General features: G+C 37.3%; 1 protein-coding gene across 1 annotated transcript in view; it reads left to right on the top strand.

The window, feature by feature from the left end:
• spegb (striated muscle enriched protein kinase b) overlaps nt 1-23,619 on the top strand; it is a 62,191-nt gene that overhangs the window by 6,348 nt on the left and 32,224 nt on the right. Inside the window, exons 6-15 of the mRNA XM_030125093.1 lie at nt 6,004-6,179; nt 9,260-9,520; nt 9,611-9,769; nt 13,302-13,491; nt 13,613-13,842; nt 15,508-15,627; nt 15,735-15,839; nt 16,778-16,984; nt 18,097-18,220; nt 22,316-22,488. Coding sequence (XP_029980953.1) covers nt 6,004-6,179; nt 9,260-9,520; nt 9,611-9,769; nt 13,302-13,491; nt 13,613-13,842; nt 15,508-15,627; nt 15,735-15,839; nt 16,778-16,984; nt 18,097-18,220; nt 22,316-22,488 — 1,745 coding nt within the window. The remainder of the gene's footprint in view (nt 1-6,003; nt 6,180-9,259; nt 9,521-9,610; nt 9,770-13,301; nt 13,492-13,612; nt 13,843-15,507; nt 15,628-15,734; nt 15,840-16,777; nt 16,985-18,096; nt 18,221-22,315; nt 22,489-23,619) is intronic.

Raw genomic sequence — 23,619 nt, 5'->3', positions numbered from 1 at the left:
GTGCAAAAATCCTGCTGTCTAATCAGCATCTTGATATGCCACACCTGTGAGGTGGAAGGATTATCTCAGCAAAGAAGAAGTGTTCACCAACACAAATTTAAACAGATTTGTGAACAATATTTGAGAGAAATAAACCTTGTGTGTACACAGAAAAAGTTTTAGATCTTTGAGTTCAGCTCATGAAAAATGGGAGCAAAAACAAAAGTGGTGCGTTTATATTTTTGTTCAGTATATATTAAACTGGACAGAGGCAGAAAAGCATTGTGATTATATCTGGCTTGCTTTTAAAAAATAAGTCAATATTTTGGGTAATGCATACAATGGTACAGTCGTCCACGTGTTACTATGGCAACCTGTCCACATGTTACCACATTCTCATGTCAATAAAAAAGAGACTTTTCAATATTTTACTCCAACATTTACTTTCAGTGTAGTTGAAAACAATATGTAATAAGATTTGGTCCTACTTGATATCAATTTCTGTCGAGAACTGCATGTTTTGAATGTTTGCGTAAAGCTTAAAAATTTGATGTCTGTTTCAAGTCTACTGAGTTACCGAGCAGTAATTTGACATTTTTCACCTAAAAATTTTATCTCCCCAAATTTTGTTATACATAATGTTAAAGTGTTTCTAAATACCTACTCAAACATGTATCATACTTATTGACCCTTTGCACGTTACGTCCCGCTCTGTTTGCAAACAAGCGCCATGATGGACGGCGGAAGTGTCGGACGGCACACTGGACGGCAAACCGACTAATATCGAATTTGATCTGAACGTTCTTGTTTTTGTTAGTTTTTTTAACCCTACTTCACACGTACAGTGGTTGCACACAACAGTTCCATCCTTCTTCACTGGTTCCAGACAGAGCCTGGATCTGATGGACCTGATATTACAGATAGAACAGGCTCTGTTTATGTCCATAGCATATTAGCTCCACCAAATGCTAGCTAGGTGGTAGACTGGGTTAACTACTATGAGCCACTCTGTTCCAGTGGCTGTCATAAGTACGTTCAATATTAGCTCTGGTGTTGTAGTGTGTGACTTTGTACCAGCTACACTACGTTCTATGAAATACTGTTATTGTTATTATGCTGTTCCATATGTTCTAGTGGTGGAACTGTACATATTACTGTGTGTAGATAGTAGAAAAGCAGACACTTCAACAGCAGAGCTAATACTGTAGGCTACTGATGACAGACACTAACATTATTACACAACATTAGTTCATTAGAGCTGCTTTTGGTTCCAGTCTATTTGAGTTTTGATGGCATGTTGGAGGAAACATGTTAAAAACATACACAGCTAGCTAGCTAACATTAGCTGTATCTTTCCTTTACCATTATGAGATCAATTCCTCTGCCGTGAGCGCAGTACAGCGACTGGGTAATCTAACCTGAGACTAAGAACAGGTATCATCCAGACTGTAGTCTGCTTTTAGATCTGCACCTATGTATGGGGACACTCCATTTAGAACAGAATGGGACAGACTGTGTGCTTTAAACTCCAGTAGACTGGAGGATTTTGCTAGATCCGTAAACACATCAGGAGGGAGAAGGTGTGGGTCGGTCGCTAGCCCTGCTATCGTTAGCATCTCCAAATAGCGTTCTTTGTGCCGTCCAGTAAGGTTAGTCACTTCACAGGACAACTCCAAAACTTTATTTTCAGTGCTGGTAGACATAATCCGTCGCTCATTCGTTTGTTTCTTGTGTTGCTTTTGCCGTCCACCATGGCGCTGAACCCCTAGTCACATGATAACTGTGACGTCGGTGCAAAGGGACAATAAGTTACTCTGCTGACATGACAGAGACTGTTGAACACCAAATGTGTCCATGTGTTACCGCTTGATTGGACCCACAGGTGCCATAAAGTGTTGTATAGTGTCAGAAATCTAAGGTTCTCAGCTTTCCTCTGCCGTTTGAACTTTGTGGATAGTGCAAACGGTCCAGAAGTTACAGTAATTGGAACGCTGTAAAGTGCAAAATGCAGCACTGGAGAGATTGCGGTTGTTAAAGGGTTAATGCATCTGGAAACTCTGTGATTATTGTGTCTTTCAGTCCATCTCCACTGTCTTGTCCGTGTAAGTTTGTAACCACAACTACAGTCAAGCCATAAAAAAAAAAAAACAACTTTTATTCAGAAGTTCAGAATCCTGTTCAAAATGTGTTGACGTACTTTTCCACACAGATGTTCACTCGGTGAGAGCCAGGCTTTTGGAAGGCAGTGACTAGAAGCTGCCGGTGGTATTAGACCTGAAGTTTGTGCCAGAGGCTGTGTTGAGACTGGAGCTGATTGTGTTGATGTTCGCTAACTCCATTTTTCAGCTGGTGTTGAATACTATTACTACTGCAGAGTGGAAGAGAAAATGTGAAGACCCTGGGAATGAGCAGAAGGATTTATTTCTGTACAACATGGGTCTCAAACTCATTTTCTTTCAGGGGCCACATTCAGCCCAATTTGATCTCCAATGGGCTGGACCAGTAAAATAACAGCATAATAACCTATAAATAATGACAACTCCAAATTTTTGTCTTTGTTTTAGTGCAAAAAAAACAAAACAAAACAAAACATTAAATTATGAAAATACTTACTTTTATAAACTATCCAAACAAAAAAAATATGTATAACCTGAAAAAACTTAAATTTCTTAAGAAAAATAAGTGCAATATTAACAATATTCTGCCTCAACTAGGGATGTAATGATATGAAAATTTTATATCATGGTTACTGTGACCAAAATTGTCATGGTTATCATTATTATCATGGTATTGTTAAAATTGTGCTCAAAATGTTCAAAAAGTACTAATACACACACTGAAATAATTTAACCAAGTTGTGTTTTGAAAAAAAACAAACAAACATACAAAACAAACAAACAAACAAACAAAAAATAATAGGCACAATGTACCTTCTGTTGCAGAAACATTCAAGTATTCACCCTTAGTGGTCTGAGCCTATTTTGTCCGTTTTTCAGTACTTTTGATTTTTTCCTTTATATACTATATAAACAAATGTTTACTGTACATGTTAACATGTTTGGTATCTTTTTTTCAGCACAACTTCATCTATATCATCTGCCTATTATTTTTTCCACTTTAATCTACTATAAAAACATAAAAGGCCAAATAACAAAAAATATATAAAATCTGATTTGAAAAATGTATATAATTTATTGCATAAAAAACACAAAGATGCTTAACGAACCTTTTCAAAGACTTTAAAAGTGAAAATTGGTTCCAAATGTTAAGTATATAAAATTAAAATTGTAATAAATGAAAACTCTACTCAAATATTTGACATAAAAGCATAGCTTTACAATGGCGTTTTCTCCGGAAAAGTGTGGTAATCAAACACAGTTATCATGATAATTACAATTAAACGGTAATACTAACCGTCTGCAATTTTACCGCGGTTTATCATTATACCGGTAATCATTACATCCCTAGCCTCAACTTATCATTTTTACATGTGCATTACGGATCGGATCTACAAAGACACTAAACACTTAGTAACAGGCAGAAAACTGTTAAAATTGTGCTTAATTTTCTTTAGACATTTCAGGTTGTTCATATTTGTTCAGGTTATTCACGTTTTATTTTTACAGGATAGTTTGTAAATGTAAATATTTTCATAATTTAATGTTATTTTTTTGTATTAAAACAAAGACAAAAATTTGAAGTTGTCATTATTTATGGACATAATGTAATATTTTCTCCACATCAAACTGAGAAGAAAATATGGAGTCATTATTTTTTTGTAGGATATTTTACTTCAGATCATATTGATCTGTATGTGGAACTTGAACTAAAATGAATCTGGAATTTTTGCATTTTGCAAATTCATCCCAGGGGACCAGACTGGAACCTTTGGCGGGCTGCATGTTTGAGACCCCCGCTGTACAAAACAAACCCAAGTTATCATAAATGTAGGCAAGTAAGACTCAGTTAGTTAGCTCCAGTTAGCTTAGGAAACAGAAACACCTGTTACCTTTGGATGCAGTTAGCTAACACCATTAAAAAAGTGATTCAACACAAAACGGACTTCAGCACAAACTTCACATAAACACATGAAACAGAGTTCTGCTTTGGTCACTGGTTCAGGGGCTTCTCCTGCTGGCTGAAACAGAAGCTAGTCAGGATGTTTACAGTAGGTCTACAGGCTCGGTCCTCCACATAAACAAAATTTAGCAATCAGAAATTAATATTTAATTGGTTATTTTAGCATGTAAAATATGACCCAATGATCACTTTGAAGTCATATGATTGTAGTTGATAGTTCTGGATTGTACCTTTCAGTGTCATTTGTGATGTGCTAAGCTAAGGCTAATTGTGCTACGTTATACCGCCACGTTATTGTATTTTCTTTATGTTCAGAATAAATTTGCATTTGGGTTATACTCCTCCTTCTTCCACCTGTGGGACACTACAGAACAAATTACACAACACAGATGGGAAATTACCACAGTGGTTACACATACAAATCTTACTATAAATACAGATTATTTCAAAAATAATGTAAACACACATTTACTGAACTTACTTCACCTTTAGGACTCACTTTCTGCTTTTTGCCTATATATCTGCGACTGGAGTCTAAAGATCCAAATTTATTTTATTACTTCACCTGGAATCAGTGGTGTTGAGGCTAAGATCAACAATAAGAGCATTGTTTCTTTTGCTCTTGATAAAATACGGTATCCTGAAGCTGAGGCTGAATCATTCAAACAGGTGTCGTTATTGGACTTTGTCATGACTCAGACGAGATCATCGCCCCCTTCATATCACATTCTGTTAGCTCTGCAATTATGGTTGTTCTTTTTTCACTGCATTCCTGTTATAATTCAGGGGTTCCCAAAGTGGGGTACACATACCCCCAGGGGTACTTGGAAGACGCCCAGGGGATAAAATACATTAAATAAGTCATCATGTACTGAATACAAAATAAATAATAAGAATCAGTGCTGAAATATAAAACACAATAAATACATTCATATAATAGTTTTATTGTCAGTCATCTTGTTTAACCCTGACATCCACATCCAAATTTGTGGACAAAGTTAACTCCCTTTCCAAAGGGCTCTAAAGGTACTATGGTCCAAACCACAAGGGTTCAGTCTGTACAGACCCTCAGATGTACAATGAACTAAAGGATCATCTGAGTTGGAGAATGTGGACTGATCTGGGATCTGCTACAGTGAACCTCCTCAGACCCAGACATGGGTTTACTGTCCACGTTTGGACAAGAGGTTCACAACTTTATAAAACAAACAAACAAACAAACAAACAAACAAACAAACAAACAAACAAAAAAGGCCTGTCCAAAGGACATTCCATAATTTTTTTTTTTACAAAAAGCATCTGAAAACACTGTTGCATCATGATGTTTCCAATACAGGCAATTATTTAATTAAAAACAGCCAAAACTTGTACTTTCCTGGGTCTCAGGAGGTTAAATATCTTCTTAATAAAGTCATATATATTTAATAAATAAATAAATAATCAAAGTGCACTTTTAACCTAATTTTGATAAATACAATTAATCTAAAATTTATCTAGAAACATTTTTTCATAATTCATGCATGAAAGGGTTAAACTTTGGTAACATTTGAAAAACATTTCTATTTTATATTATTCAAAATGAATTTATTTGAGTAGACAAGTTATTATGTTTTGGTGATGAAAGGTTCATTTTTTAAGTAGTGACCAATATATTTATTTTTCTTATCAATGAAAGAGGACACTTTTCAGTTTATATTTTACACAAAATCTACTTTAAAAAATGTGTTATATATATATTTATTACAGTTATATATATATGTTGTTTACAAAGTTCTGAAAATATAAACAGACACCAAATTTTGTCTAATTTTTTTCAAAAAAAGAAGCGAGAGTTGGGGTACTTGGATAATGAAGTCTATTTCAGGGGGTACTCCACTGTAAAAAGTTTGAGAACTCCTGTTATTATTAAATGACTTGTATCCTCCTGGTTCTGCTGTTTTCTAGGCTGAGGGACAGAGTCACAGTGAAAACAGGCCCACGTCACATTGTGGGTGAGACAGAAGAAGGAACATTTGAGATGAAGATCAAATCAGCCGTCAGATCCGACTCTGGGATTTACATCTGTAAGATCATTAATGAGTACGGAACGAAGCAGTGTGAAGCACGGCTGGAGGTCAAAGGTATGTGTGTTTTCCCTCCTACTTTCCATTATTTTCCAAAGCGCCCTCTGATGTCTGTTTTGTCGTGTTTATAAATCTCATAATCATAAACTTTACATTTTAATAAAGCGTAGTGCCACAACCCCAAGTCCAAAAAAGTGTCGCACATTTTTGTTAATTGGGGTTGTGCATTAATTAACCCATGAAGACCCAGTGCTACTTTTATGACACCTCCCAAAGGATTTTTTGTATTAAACTTGTCTTTAGTGATTTAGTACCATTTAATATAATATGATCCTTAACATTTGACATTTTTCAGTGACAATTTTTTTTTTTTACCTATATTTAATTCACTGATAATGTAGATTAAAATCATTAAAGCTCAGAGAAAATGCAAAGGTTATTTTATCAAAAACAGAGAAAACTGAAGAAATAGTGACTTTATCAGTCCAATCACTCATTAACTGAAATAAACTCAGTGTGTCCATCCACTGTCATTGATCCAACTCCATGGATTTTACTGGTGAATCAATGTTGGAGAGGATGACAGTGTTTCCACGGTAACTACGGAGCCTCTGAACATCCAAATGGGTCATATCTGATGACCATGAAAAGATGACAAACTGTATTTTCACCAATTATTGACATGCATTAATAGGATTAGTGGATCAACAGGTATTAAACAGTTTAGATCAGTAGATGGTTTTGGTTGGCGGTGGATGTTTTTTTTTCTTTTTTTTTAATTGATTTATTTCAAATATGGAAGGATATAAGCTTCCTGATTGCTACTAATTGACTTCTTTGCACAACATAATATAGAAATGAAAATTCAAGGAAGCATAAAATAATGATACACACACAAAATAAAAAGTCATATTCGAAAAGGAGTGAGAAGAAGCATAGCTTATTAGCTCTCACCCCTTTGTCTAAACCAGCAATATGTACATATATACATAAATACATACATACATACACACATACACATACATACATATATACACACATATACATACACATATATCTTTATCTATATATATCTGTCTATATATACAGGGTGGGGAAGCAAAATTTACAGTGAACATTTAGTTGTTTTTTCTCAGCAGGCACTACATCAACTGTTTTGAAACCAAACATATACTGATGTCATAATCATACCTAACACTATTATCCATACCTTTTCAGAAACTTTTGCCCATATGAGTAATCAGGAAAGCAAACGTCAAAGAGTGTGTGATTTACTGAATGCACTCGTCACACCAAAGGAGATTTCAAAAATAGTTGGAGTGTCCATAAAGACTGTTTATAATGGAAAGAAGAGAATGACTATGAGCAAAACTATTACGAGAAAGTCTGGAAGATACTATTAAAGAAGAATGGGAGAAGTTGTCACCCGGATATTTGAGGAACACTTGCGCAAGTTTCAGGAAGCGTGTGAAGGCAGTTATTGAGAAAGAAGGAGGACACATAGAATAAAAACATTTTCTATGATGTAAATTTTCTTGTGGCAAATAAATTCTCATGACTTTCAATAAACTAATTGGTCATACACTGTCTTTCAATCCCTGCCTCAAAATATTGTAAAATTTGCTTCCCCACCCCGTAGATACATACATACTACCATATACATATATATACATACACATACACCTACATATACATGCATACACATATATGCATATACACACATATATGTACCCATGCACATACACTTACATATACATGTACAAATACATATATACACTGCTACATACATACACATATACATTCACATAGGCTTCTCTGGGTCTTCATGGGTTAAGATTTACAGACGTGAATACAAAAATAGATTACAATATTCAGAATTATGCTTTCATTAGTGCTGCCTGAAATTAAAAAAAAAAAAAAATCACTTTTTTTTTAAATTTTTATTTTACCCCAGGCACCTTATAATCCACTATGCTGCACTGTGTATTTATGTGTTGATACTACTAGTGGCTAGCACACTGATACACTAATAATGATAATCATTTCAACACACATTTTAAATTGACAAACATCATTTGTGTAACTGATGAATTAATTCAAACTGGACCAAAACCTTAAATGTCTCTCACCATTCACCACTGTAAATGTTCTTTCCCATAGGGCAGACTGGAAGGATTAGGGCTTTACTATTAGACATGCTTAACATTTTTCACAAGTGCTTAGTCAAATTAAATCAAATTTTATTTATGTAGCGTCAAATCATAACAAAAGTTATCTCATCACACTTGACATACAGAGCTGGTTGAACCAGACTCTGAAGCCAGTTTACAGAAACCCAACAGAGTCAGTTACCATCAAAATTGTACAACACAACCAGAACTCTTTGCATTCTAAACTTTTATTATTATAATTTTACAGCATCCAAACCCAACAGGCCGATCATTGAGCTCTTGGACCAAAGTGTTAAACAGACTCCTTCTTCTTCCTCTTTCCATTATATGTCAGATGATCAGTGTTCAGGTGCATTACTGTTTCTACTGTGTTGTACCTGGTTTCAATTTGCAATTTCACCACTAGATGTCACTTGGGATCACACACTGGAAATGTTAGTAATAAAAACAATGAGTTTACATCCACACTAATACTCTGATCATTATCTGATTTCTGGAGTTATCAGATTATTATTGATCACATAAACAGTCTAATCTAATCTGTTTAATCAGATAACAGCAGTAATCTGATTATAATAAATCAGATTAACACACCTGGATTTGTCCGTAATACTCTGATGTTTTCCTGCACGTATACAGGTTAATCTGGTTTATTTTATTCTTTTTCATCTGCACATGTGTAAATACAATTAAAATAATAGAAAACAGAAGTTACGTGGTCAAACATAAGTGGAAGACAATAACAGGAAGTTTGATTCTACCATCACTATGTACATACGAAGTAAACCAGGGTTTATAATTATCACATTTCTGAAGTGCATTTAAATGCATCAGATCTGATTATTACAGTGATCTGATTACTAACAGTTATCAGATTTCTATGGTCATGTAAACAGACTCACAGGTGCGTAGTGTGTGGTTTGGATATAAGGGCTCCTTCAGACCCATGTGGTTCCTGTGTTCCAGCCCCCCCAGTGGAGCCGGGCCTGGCCATCATCCGCCCGGTCAGGGACATCACCGCCAAGGCTGGAGATACTGTTCTGTTCGAGTGTCACATCATCGGACCCAAAGACACTGACGTGGACTGGCTCGCAGATGGGAAACTGATCCAACCTGCTCTGCTCAACTGTAAAATGCACTTTGATGGAAGAAACTGTCGACTGCTGCTCAACTCTGTGCACGAGGACGACAGCGGGACGTACATGTGCAAACTGAGCACGGCTAAAGGTGACCCTGCACAATCAAAATAAAGAGAAAGTTAGTCGTAGTTCTGTTTTGTCTTGTGCTATTACTAAGTCCTATGTTTTGAATTTACAGAGGAAATTACCTCATGTGGTAAACTCAAAGTCATGCCCTCGGTCGAACCTCTGTTCACCCGTAAACTGGATGTTCTGGAAGTGATCGAGGGTCGTAATGCTCGTTTCGACTGTAAAGTCAGTGGGACACCCGCTCCTAAGGTCATCTGGAGTCACTTTGGTAAGACTCAGCGTTTTACACACAACAGTCTGTTCACCTTAACAGTTCATTTCATCGGTCAGGAATCACACCCCAGTCTGTGGTGTCACAGTCTGAAGTGTCACCTACTGAGCATCAGCTGTGCTGAGGCCCCACCTGTTCGGTATCTGACTGTCTTGATTCTTTTGGGGTTGTGATGGGAGGCGCGCATGTGTGTGTGTGTGTGTGTGTGTGTGTGTGGGGGGCAATGCAGGTGTTTATAACTGGAGTTTTTATGGTGAAGGGAGTAAAATCTGAACTAGTCTAATAATCAGGAACAGACAACTGTCTATTCCAGCAACATTTGGGTCTGCACACCAGAAAAACCACAGGGGCATTTACCACAGAACACACAGATCCCACAGAACACACAGAACACATAGAACACACAGAACACACAGAACACATAGAACACACAGAACACACAGAACACATAGAACACACAGATCACACAGAACACATAGAACACACAGAACACATAGAACACACAGATCACACAGAACACACAGAACACACAGAACACACAGATCCCACAGAACACACAGAACACACAGAACACACAGAACACACGGAACACACAGATCCCACAGAACACACAGAACACATAGAACACACAGATCCCACAGAACACACAGAACACACAGAACACATAGAACACATAGAACACACAGATCACACAGAACACACAGAACACACAGAACACACAGAACACATAGAACACACAGATCCCACAGAACACACAGAACACATAGAACATACAGATCACACAGAACACACAGAACACATAGAACACACAGATCCCACAGAACACACAGAACACATAGAACACACAGATCACACAGAACACACAGAACACATAGAACACACAGATCACACAGAACACACAGAACACATAGAACACACAGATCACACAGAACACACAGAACACATAGAACACATAGAACACACAGAACACACAGAACACATAGAACACACAGATCACACAGAACACACAGATCCCACAGAACACACAGAACACATAGAACACACAGATCACACAGAACACACAGAACACATAGAACACACAGATCACACAGAACACACAGAACACACAGATCACACAGAACACACAGAACACATAGAACACACAGATCACACAGAACACACAGAACACATAGAACACACAGAACACACAGAACACACAGAACACATAGAACACACAGATCACACAGAACACACAGAACACATAGAACACACAGATCACACAGAACACACAGAACACACAGAACACACAGATCACACCGATCACACCGATCACACAGAACACACAGAACACACAGAACACACAGAGCACACAGAACACACAGATCACACCGATCACACCGATCACACAGAACACACAGAACACACAGAACACACAGATCACACCGATCACACCGATCACACAGAACACACAGAACACACAGAACACACAGAACACATATAACACACAGATCACACAGAACACACAGAACACATAGAACACACAGAGCACACAGAACACACAGAGCACACAGAACACACAGAACACATATAACACACAGATCACACAGAACACACAGAACACATAGAACACACAGATCACACAGAACACATAGAACACACAGAGCACACAGAACACACAGAACACATAGAACACACAGAGCACACAGAGCACACAGAACACACAGAACACATAGAACACACAGATCACACAGAACACATAGAACACACAGAGCACACAGAACACACAGATCACACAGAACACATAGAACACACAGAGCACACAGAACACACAGAGCACATAGAACACACAGAACACACAGAACACACAGATCACACAGAACACACAGAACACACAGATCACACAGAACACATAGAACACACAGAACACACAGAACACACAGAACACATAGAACACACAGATCACACAGAACACACAGAACACACAGAACACATAGAACACACAGATCACACAGAACACACAGAACACATAGAACACACAGAGCACACAGAACACACAGAACACACAGAACACATAGAACACACAGATCACACAGAACACACAGAACACATAGAACACATAGAACACACAGAACACACAGAGCACATAGAACACACAGAACACACAGAACACACAGAACACACAGAGCACACAGAACACACAGATCACACCGATCACACCGATCACACAGAACACACAGAACACACAGAACACACAGAACACATATAACACACAGATCACACAGAACACACAGAACACATAGAACACATAGAACACACAGAGCACACAGAACACACAGAGCACATAGAACACACAGAACACACAGATCACACAGAACACACAGAACACACAGATCACACAGAACACACAGAACACACAGATCACACAGAACACACAGAACACACAGAACACACAGAGCACACAGAACACACAGAACACACAGAACACATAGAACACACAGAACACACAGAACACAGACAGTGACTGAATGAATCACACAAAGCTGTCAAACACAGGCCTATATCTAAGTGGTGTGTGTAGATAAATGTGAGTGAATTTACTGTGAATTGTTCGTGTTCTGTTTGACAGATGGTCAAGTGTTCTACACGCACACACACATTTTCCTTTATGAACTACTAGTAGGACTTCTACCAAGTAGAAAAAGCCTCAGGGTCAGTGAAGATTAAAGTGTTTATTATGTGAAATATGACTGTAATGCACAGTATGTTCTGTAAACAAAGCAAGCAGCAGGAATAGAACAATTTGGAGAAGGATATATATATATATATATATATATATATATATATATATATATATATATATATATAAAACTGACTGACTAACTGAAATTGTATTGTGTGCTTAGAAAACTTACCAAAACGTATAAAAGTTATGGATAAAATTCCCTTCGTTTTCATTTTTGTCAATGTCAAATTGATACGAAAGTGATATAGATCGCTCTAGCAATTTTCGCTAGCGGCACCATACAGAATTTCACAGTCCGTCACTTCTCGTCACTTGTCATTTAGAGTCATCTTCTTGTCCCCACTCTACCTGGAAACATGGAGACTAAAGTTGGGAGAAAGCAGAGTCGTGTCTGCGATTTATTTGAATACAACGGCGAAGAAGATGAAAGATACGACAAAACTAAAATTAATACTGAAACTAAACTAAAACTAAGCATTTAGAAAAAAAAAAACTTATAAAAACTAGCAAACCTGCTCTAAAATGGATTAAAACTAACCGAATTAGAGAAAAAAAAAATCAAAACTAAATAAAACTAAACTATAATGAAAAATCCAAAACTATTATAACCTTGCAACAGAGTACTACATAAATCCTGGTCACAGAGAACTCACTATTAACATTATTTAAGTAAAACAGATTAAACAAAAGAATACTATGTTAAAACAATAACTACTTAATACTAAAACAATTCATCCTAAAACTCCAGTATCTAAATTAAAAATATATTTCAGTTCAAGTCAGAAAGTAACTCTCGCCTATTTTCAGACCATCCACTCACAGAAAATGAAGACATCCGCATTCTTCAGGAGGGTGGTCGACACTCTCTAATCATTTCTCATGTGACGAATGAGGATGAAGGTTTCTACACGGTCATCGCCCGAAACAGTCACGGTGAAGCGGAAAGCTCGGCAGAACTCTACATCCAAGAGCCACGCCCTGCCATCTCCTCACAGATGTAGGAACCTTTCATTCACTGTGTTTTCATATCTCATAGCTGTTGTGCTTTTTTTTTTTTTTTTGGTACATTTATGGATAAAACATTCTCTGAGCTCAATCTGTCTGTGTTTCACTTTCAGGGCTAAACTGGAAAAAATGCCATCCATCCCAGAGGAGCCAGAGGTTCCTGAGAATGAGGTGGAGCGTTTCACCATGCCTGACTTTATCAAACCCCTTTATGACCTGGATGTGATTGAAGGAAAGGAGGCGGTGCTTAAATGTAAAGTCGCTGGTTTTCCGTACCCAACCATAGTCTGGTTCCATAACGGTAAACGGATTGAGAGCACTGAGGACAGAAAGATGACTCAATGTAAGTTCTGCCAAATAGACCTTAAAAACTAGGGATGCACCAATACCACTTTTTTCCAGACCGAGTACAAGTACAAGTACAAGTACTTACATTTGAGTACTTGCCGATACTGAGTACCGATATGAGTACTTACTAATCCCATTCCAGTTCTTAGTTCCTTTTGTAAATGTGCTTTATTGTCGTTGTCATTAGTCTGACTGGAACAAAGTGCTGCTACTGACATTTAATGTGTTGGAATGAGCGTTTGTCAATTAATCCACCAGGGGGCGTCGCTCTGAATTAACCATACTGGACAAATACCACAAAGAAGAGTAAAGTTTTATGAGAAGAAGAAAGTCAGTAATAACAAACATGGAGACGATAGAGGTAACACTAATATGATATTAATATTACATCGTTTTTGCAGGTAAGGTTTAAAAGCTTAACTTCAGCAGGTAGAGAAAAGAGAAATGAGCGATAAGTTTTGTTTTCACTTCCACTGGCGGCGGTCCGCACCGCTCCGTACCTCCATAGTATTATCAGTAGGATGGAAACCGGCCCAGCCCCGGGTAGTGGTCCTAAATGTGTCAGTAGTTTTTCTCTAACTCACACAGTGGCTCTTTGAACAGATCCTCTACCTTCATGGTTCCGACTGGTATTCTCTGTCTGGGTACCAAGGTTATTATCATTAACGAAAAGTAATGAAATGATGAAAACTAGAATTGAAAAAACATTTTTGCTAACTGAAATAAATAAAAACTATACTTAAAAGAAAAAAATGATAACTAACTGAAACTGTATTGTGTGTTTACAAAACTAACTAAAATTGATAAAAATTATGGATACAATTCCCTTCGTTTTCGTCTTTGTCAATGTCGGATTGATACGAAAGCGATTTATTTCGCTCTAGCAATTTTAGCTAGCGGCACCATACAACACTTCACGCTTCGTCACTTCTCGTTACTTGTTGTTTAGAGTCGTCTTCTGGTCCCCACTCTACCTGGAAACATGGAGACTAAAGTTGGGAGAAAGCAGCAGAGTCCAGTATGGGATTTATTTGAATATGACAGAGAAGAAGATAAAAGATATAAAAAAAACCCAACTAAAACTAAACTAAAAATAAGCATTTAGAAAAAAAAAGAAAACTAATAAAAACTAGCGAACCTGCTCTAAAAACAAATTAAAACTAACTGAATTAGAGTAAAAAAAACCGTCAAAACTGAATAAAACTAAACTATAATGAAAAATCCAAAACTATTATAACCTTGCTGGGTACTCATCCACCAGCACCTGGAATGTACGCAGAGGATGGACAGAACGCTCCGTCTGTATCTGTCTGTCTTACTTGCAGTCAGCATTACTTTTATCACTGATATTTATTTTGAAAAATCTCCACTCTTCACACTGCCCACACATTATTCCTCCTCCTTGTACCTGCTGCACTGAACTGTGACTGTCACGCGGCCGTAAGTGGTTTTGGTGCAGTTGTATCAGATTACTTTTACGAGTACAGGTATAAGTACACACACTGAGTATCGGAGCTGATGCCCGATAATTGTTTTGGAATCGGTGCATCCCTACTAAAAACTCAAATGTACTAAGTTCTGTTGGCATCGAGTCAAATAAGATGAGCTGCTAAACCACGGCATTTCATATCCTTCATATCTCTTGCTTGGTTCTTCACAGTCCGAGACGTCCACAGCCTCGTCATCCGCTCCGTATGCCACGCCCACGGCGGTGTCTACAAAAGTGTCATTTCCAATAAAGTTGGGAAGGCCACCTGCTACGCCCACCTCTATGTCACTGGTGATTTCCAGACTTTTTTTTGCAATCAAGCAACAAAGTAAATTTAGAACACAGAGAAAAAACAAGCTAAATATAGATATGTAATTTGATTGGCCAATCCTTTTCAGATATCCTCCCTGACCCGCCTGATGGGACGCCAGTCATAGAGTCCATCACTGGTAAAACCATGACCTTAAGCTGGAAGAAACCCAGAAGGCTGGACCCCTCCATTGGTACGTCACAGGGACTACTGACATGTTAGCTAATGTCAGGTTCATTAATGTACAGTTAGATTAGATTAGATTAGATTCAGTTAGATTAGATTCGATTCGATTCGATTCGATTATATTATATTAGATTAGATTAGATTCAATTAGATTAGATTCAATAAGATTCAATTAGATTAGATTAGGCTAGATTAGACTCAATTAGATTAGATTCACTTAGATTACATTAGATTAGATAACCTATAAATAATGACAACTCCAAATTTTTGTCTTTCTTTTAGTGCCAAAAAAACCCCATTAAATTATGAAAATACTTACTTTTATAAACTATCCAAACAAAAAAGATATGAATAACCTGAAAAAAAAAAGAAATTTCATAAGAAAAATAAGTGCAATTTTAACAATATTCTGCTTCAATTTATCATTTCTACATGTGCATTATGGATCAGATCTACAAAGACACTAAACACTGAGGAACAGGCAGAAAATTGTTAAAATTGTGCTTAATTTTCTTTAGACATTTCAGGTTGTTCATATTTGTTCAGGTTATTCACATTTTATTGTTACAGGATAGTTTGTAAATGTAAATATTTTCATAATTTAGTGTTATTTTTTTGTACTAAAACAAAGACAAAAATTTGAAGTTGTCATTATTTATAGGCATAATGGAATATTTTCTTCACATCAAACTGAGAAGAAAATATGGAGCCATTATTTTTTTGTTGGATATTTTACTTTAGATCATATTAGTCTGTATATGGAACCTGAACTAAAATGAATCTGTGGAATTTTTGCACTTTGCAAAGTCATCCCACGGGCCGGATTGAAACCTTTGGCGGGCCACATTTGCCCCCCGGGCCGCATATTTGAGACCCCTGGTCTACATAGTGAACTCATACTCTCACTGATTTGGAGGATTTTGCTGTAAGTGGTTCTCATTTCAGATCCCAGCTCTTTGATGTACGCTATCCAACAACAAGCCCTGGGCTCCATCCAGTGGACCATCATAGCCTCTGGCCTAAAGGAGACCACCTTCACCATCAACACCCTTTCCAAAGGTGTACGCTACTCCTTCAGAGTCCTCACTATCACGTCCAAGGCCTTCAGCAAACCCTCATCTGCCACCGACCCAGTGCAGCTACTGGACCGAGGTATGAAGTATTCAACAGTGTCAGCTAGGGCTGTAACGGTCCACATACCGAACCGAACGGTTTTGGTGCACACCTGTTCAGTTCGGTACACAGCTGTACCGAAACGGCACAGTATAATGAGAAAAAGAAAAAGGAACGAAAGACGTCGGTCGATGCAGAACTTTAAATCCACACAAGTTCCACACAGACATATTGAAGGAGCGCACATGGACCCGAAATATGAAATAGCTGCTGCCATAAGGTAAAAAAAAATAACAACAAATGTGATGTGAACCTGGAAGGAAGAGATTGAAGACCCTCCACCATCATTACAGTCCTGTTTGGAATCACTATGGGTTCAGGTGAAAGACAACCACCTATGTCCGGTAGTTCTCAAACACTTACACTTACTCTCTCTCTCTGTCTCTCTCTCTCTCACACACGCTGTATAACAGAGGAATAGAATCCGGGAGCCGGACGTTGAAAGTATGTAAAGTTTCGCTTTCGTTTCACGCCAGCGTTAGTTATGGACTGCACCCCCATGTATATTAATGCACACACACACCCCCTCGCTCTGACAAAAATAAATAAATCAATCAATAATTTGGCTAATTGTGTTGTCAGTGTTGCTCTTCAGTTTGTTAAACAGAATACCAGTTTACCCTCTTGTTAATGTTGCACTTCATGTGAAATTTTTTTGTTGTAATTTTAATGCAGAATGTGAACTGACAGAACTGTGATTTGATTTTTGTTGTTTGTTCAAAACTACCTTTCTGGGAAAAGTGCAATACTAATGTTTAAAATACATTTAGTAATATTTTATTTATTTTATTTTCTATTTGATTTATAGCAGCAGAATTATATTATTCCATTTTTTCTATATTCTATTGTCTCCAAACATTTGGGGAAAAATGTTCAAAAATTCATAATAGATGCATTAAAGGCATTTTGAGGTTTTTTTTTTCTTCCTGTACCGAACTGAAAAAAAAAAAAAAAAAAAAAAACTTTTGAAAACCAAAAACGTACCGAACCGAAAATTTTGTGTACCGTTACAGGCCTAGTGTCAGCTCATGCATCAGTGTAATGGCCTATGTAAATGTCATCTGGGTGTTCAATGTGTCTTTTCCGTGAAGGTCCTTATCTCCAGGAGGCTCCAGTGATCACAGATAAACCAGATATTGTATATGTGATGGAAAACCAGTCAGTCACCATCACCGTCACCTTAAACCATGTGAATGCTGCTGTCCTCTGGAAAAGGTATTTAAGTTTTACATGTTTATACTTTACTCTTATTGGATTTTCTTTTCTTCTCTTCTGTTTCGAGCCCTGTCCATAGGTGGTCCTAAATCAGATACAGGTCTCAGTTTTTGAAGTGAGACTTTAGTCTTAACTGTCAGTGTGAAATTCATGTGAATTTTCCATCACTTTAAATAGACATTCATTACTGTTCTATGCTGGTGGGAGTTCCTCAGTGGTGTTGGGGTGTTAGAACCCACAAGTATTGGACTGACAAGTGAAGGGACAAGGGATGTAAGAAAATATCGGTTCTGCAATATATTGCGATATTTCATTTCACTGTATCGATAATAAAAAGTACTCTATCGATATTTTTAGGTATTTATTCAAATGCAGATATAATGGAGGTTCATTTTTGGTTTTTGGTTTTCTTTATTGTTTGTACCTTACTTATTATCATTTAACACTGTTTAATGGTTACTTGAAGCATCCTAAAAGTACTTTTTATTGTCTGAGAGTGGCAGATGTTAGTTCTTTTGGAAACTAGGAGAATTAGAAACATTTGGTGATACAGCACTAGATCCTGTTCCGATTAAATAAAAATTTGTTCAGTATTTGTACATATTTTGGGTGTAATTCAATTCTTCCAGGAAATAATCTTTAAAAAAACAAACAAAAAAAAGAAACAAACAAAAAATTGCCTTTTTAACAGTATCATGATATATTGTGATATATTGTATCATGATCCTAGTATTGTAATTTGTATCGTATCGCCAGATTTGTGCCAATACACACCCATAGAAGGGACTCATCAGCGCTGCTCTATGTTTGAAAGTATATCAGAACAAATGACCGTCCACGGCCTTTAGCTGAAGAAGAACCTGCTTTAGTGAAATAATAACACTGGGTTCCAAAAAAATGTTTTTTGCAAGTTGTCTAGGTTTTTTCAACTGAATTAGGACCATTTTGCACCGCTAAATCCAAAAATGACATCTGTTTTTGTCAATCAGGTCAGGTTTTTTTGCTAATTTGATTTTGAAAAATTTGATCTTCTCACAAAATATAATAATTAATACCAAAATAAGATTGGTACGCACACTTTATGAAACTTGTGACTTGATTCCTGTTAGGTACAATGGTGTATTCACCGCAGATGTAGCAGAATACGTCAGGCTTATTTTTGCAAGATCTTCTAGTCGAAGCCATTTCATTCACCTGTAATATTAAAAGAACCATTAATCATAAATTGGCAAAAAGTAAAATCTTCAGAACTTGTTTATTGCAAGAAATATGAAAGAATTTTGTATCATACGATGTGAAAATGCCCATAAATGTAAGCAAAAATGTTAAAAAGCCAATATTTAGCATAGTTCAGAAAGTTGACCTGATTGAGCAAAATTAATATGATTTTTGGATTCAGCACACCAAAATTATCCTAAATCAGCTCAAAAAACTTAAACAATAAATTTGTTGTTGACCAGTGTAATAAACTTTATTGCAGACACAAGTCCATAAACCACAAGCACACAACATACAGAATAAAAAGAATAAAAAGGAGATACAAAAATTATGCACATTATAAAATATAAAAACTATTACACCAATGCCGTCTCAGTTTAGAAATGAAACAATAGCAGCTTTTCAGGGGGATAACTAGGGCTTCTATAATGTGGTTATCTGATTCATCCAGACGACACATAAAACTAAACATCAACTGTCTTAATAGTTCCTCACAAGTTGGCACTCCTGTGGTCACAAACTGTTGACTGTCACTATGCCACCGAGGGACACGAGGTAGCAACCTCATTGCATCATTATGGGCTATCTTGAACCTCTGCAAACTCATTTTCTTATAGTCTGACCACAATTGAGCAGTATATAATGGTGTGATGTAGGTTCTGAACAGAGAACACTTCACTGAATCAGAGCACATAGAAAACTTCCTTATCAGCATGTTAGCTTGAGAATAAATCTTACAAATGAATGAAATGAATAAATTCTGTTTATGACGTTAAAGACATGAGAGGACACTGACTGCAGTTAGAGTTCAATAACCTGCTAGAGCTGGAACATTCTGAACCACTGCAGCACTGACCCATGGAAGGACTGGAACTATTTGCTTAGTTAAATCCAGGCGGGTCCTGTTTTTAGTCCAGACTGTTTGTTGAACTCTAACTGCAGTCAGTGTCCTCTCATGTCTTTAACATCAAAAAGATTGGACGATACCAGGACTGATCAGGGTCATCAGGTTTGTGACAGAATGGGTCAGGAGAATCAGACATTATTTACACATAGATTAGACCTCCATAAAGTCCAGACTCTAATGTGGAATTTGATGAGGACTTGGTTAGGGGTGTAAGAAAATATCGGTTCTACAATATATCACAATATTTTGTTTCACAATACTGTATCAATATTAAAAAGTACTGTATTGATATTTTTAGGTATTTATTCAAATGCAGATATGGCCGAGGTTCATTTTTGGGTTTTTTGGGTTTTGTTTGTATCTTATTTATTATTATTTAACGCTGTTTTATTAAATAATGTTAGTTCCTTTATTGGGATTGCACAAAAATCATGTTATGATGTTAGTTATGAATGAATATAATATGAACATTTGAACAGGATCTTAAACTGTAATGTCTGTAAAACAGAATTTAAGTTTGAACACAGGAACATTTTGTGATATTGCATTAGATCCTGTTGTGATCAAACAAAAATGTGTTTAGTATTTGTGCATATTTCTGGTGTAATTCAATTCTTCAAGGAAATAATCTTTAAAAAGAAGAAACAAACAGTATCATGATATATCATGATATATCGTATCGTGATCCTAGTATTGTGATTTGTATCATATCGCCAGATTCTTGCCAATACACAACCCTAGACTTGATGCATCGGTCTGATTCTCCATCATCGATAATCCAAAATAAATACAACTATGGATGGAACAAATATGATGAACCTTATTGTGACACTACATAAACATTGTGGGGCTACAAAAATGTGACAGTGAATGTGTCCTGGAATCAGAACCAAAGGGGGTGGAGTCAAACGTCACATGTGCAGTGTATTGAGGTTTTGCACATACGTCACATGATCACGTGGTTTGCTGTTTACAACGCCATATTGGTAGGCAAGCTTTCCTTGGATCGTACAACGTGTTAAACGATGGACCTGCTAAACTCCTGTGTGCCGTTTATTACTTAGCTTTCACCAGTTATAAATTAGGCAGAAAGACAGCTGGGTTCCATTGGTGGCAGCAGTGGTTCTGTTCTGCGGACCGCTGTTTATAGTTATTACTGCGGTTAGTGTAGCTTCTCAGCATAGTTAGCCTGCGTGCTTGTTGCACCTAGCGGCATGGAAAAAAAGACTTGTCATCATGTGGTACGGTGATGAAGACCCCTTTAAACCTACCAGGAGGGCTTCCCCTGGCCTATCATCCTACAGAGACAGAGTGATTGTGGATCTACCTGCTCCCTTTGAGTTTCCTCAGCTGGAAGTGGCAGTCGGAGCTACGGTGGGCGACACCGGTGAGTTCAGCGGGGAGCTGGTGACAATACTCTCCACCCGTCTGTGACAGTCTGCTTCTCTACTATGGGACAGCCTTCCCGATGCGGTCAAGTCAAATTGTGCGGCCATGAAAGAGAAGATGGGATCGGCTTTTGGGCAGAGACAGTTAATGGACCGTTTTAGAGCTAACATATCGGCTCGTTCACGAGTTCCAGGGCAGAGCCTGGAGGTGTACATGGCTGATGTGAGCCGGCTGGAGCTGGTACTCCTGTTTTTGCCTCAGAGTTGCGCGTGCATCACTGTTGTTAGTAAACACTGAAACTCATCTATGGTGCCTTTATCACAAGCAGACATACTCACAAATAACAAAACACGCAAACACGAGTCTAAAGAAAAATGCGATATAAAGCAGCAGTTCTGACTCTCTGGATCCAGATAGCGTGCCTACCAATATGGCGGTGTAAACAACAATCACATGACCAGTTACGTCAGCTGCAAGTCCTCAATATAAACATGTACCAGTGGCTGATCCTGGTGGTGGACAGAGCAGGACCTCCTACCCCAGATCACAACTCACCTCTTTTCTGCACCTCTTTTCCACAGGAAGGGCGTGGTTCTGTCCAACAGACCGGGCCTGTATGAGATGACGATGCCTGACGATGACCAGCACACGCTGAAGCTGCTGAAAGTCAAGAGTGCTGATGTTGGAGAGATGATGTTTGTAGCCTCCAATAAACACGGCAGTGACAGCTGCACGTTCAGTGTGGAGATGGCAGGTACGTGTCTGTCCATCAGGGTTCTAAACCTAAACCAGTGGTTCTCAAACTGTGGGGGAGGGGGGCCCTGGGGGCGTGTGTGAAGTCTTTCCAGGGGGGTCATAAGATAATAAGATAAGAAATCCTTTATTTGTCCCACAATGGGGAAATTCCAGATTCATGGGATCACTCCTGGGTGTTTTTTTGTTATTCAGGTTAGAACAGGGGTCTGCGACCTTTATTATCAGTCAGAGCCATTTTGCCCCCTCTTCTGCCAAAAAAAAATAGTCTGGAGCTGCAAACGATAACAGAGCTTATAAACTTTTAAAAGTTTTCATCTTTTTTTACATTTTATCTGTTACAACCACCGAATACAACAAACAGAAGTGCAGTGTGGAATGGATTCTGGAGTGTGATTACTCCAAAAGTACACAGTAAAAGTATTTAATAGTATTTTTGCTAATAGTATATGAAGTACTAATACCAAATATACCAAATTCATGAGGCACTTATTGGAAAAAATTATTTTATTCATCATTGAATTTAGTCTTTTACACTATTTCAGACAAAAAAACAAACACTTTTGGAGCTTGGAAGGGATTTTTGAGTATTATTACTCCAAAAGTATATAGTAAAAGTAGTTCATAGTATTTGTGCTAGTAGTATATGAAGTACTAATACCAAATATACCAAATTCATGAGGCACTTATTGGAAAAAATTATTTTATTCATCATTGAATTTAGTCTTTTACACTATTTCAGACAAAAAAACAAACACTTTTGGAGCTTGGAAGGGATTTTTGAGTATTATTACTCCAAAAGTATATAGTAAAAGTAGTTCATAGTATTTGTACTAATAGTATATGAAGTACTAATACCAAATATACCAAATTCATGAGGTACTTATTGGAAAAAATATTTTATTCATCATTGAATTTAGTCTTAAAGCCTATTTCAGATGAAAAAACACACTTGTAGCTTGGAAAGGAATCTGTTGTAGGATTACCCTAAGAGTACACAGTACTCATACTCATACAGTCGCTCTATGAAAAGTATCGCTATTTATGGAAATGATTCTCTTCAAAACTCAACACTGCCTCCACAGTTCCCAGTTGTACTGCTCCATATTCTCCGTCTGGGTTCACATCCGCA

This window comes from Sphaeramia orbicularis, chromosome 21 (genome assembly GCF_902148855.1).
Source record: "Sphaeramia orbicularis chromosome 21, fSphaOr1.1, whole genome shotgun sequence".
Taxonomy (NCBI): Eukaryota; Metazoa; Chordata; class Actinopteri; order Kurtiformes; family Apogonidae; genus Sphaeramia; species Sphaeramia orbicularis.
The sequence above is the reverse complement of the archived record's forward strand: the minus strand, read 5'-3'. Positions and strand labels throughout refer to the sequence as shown.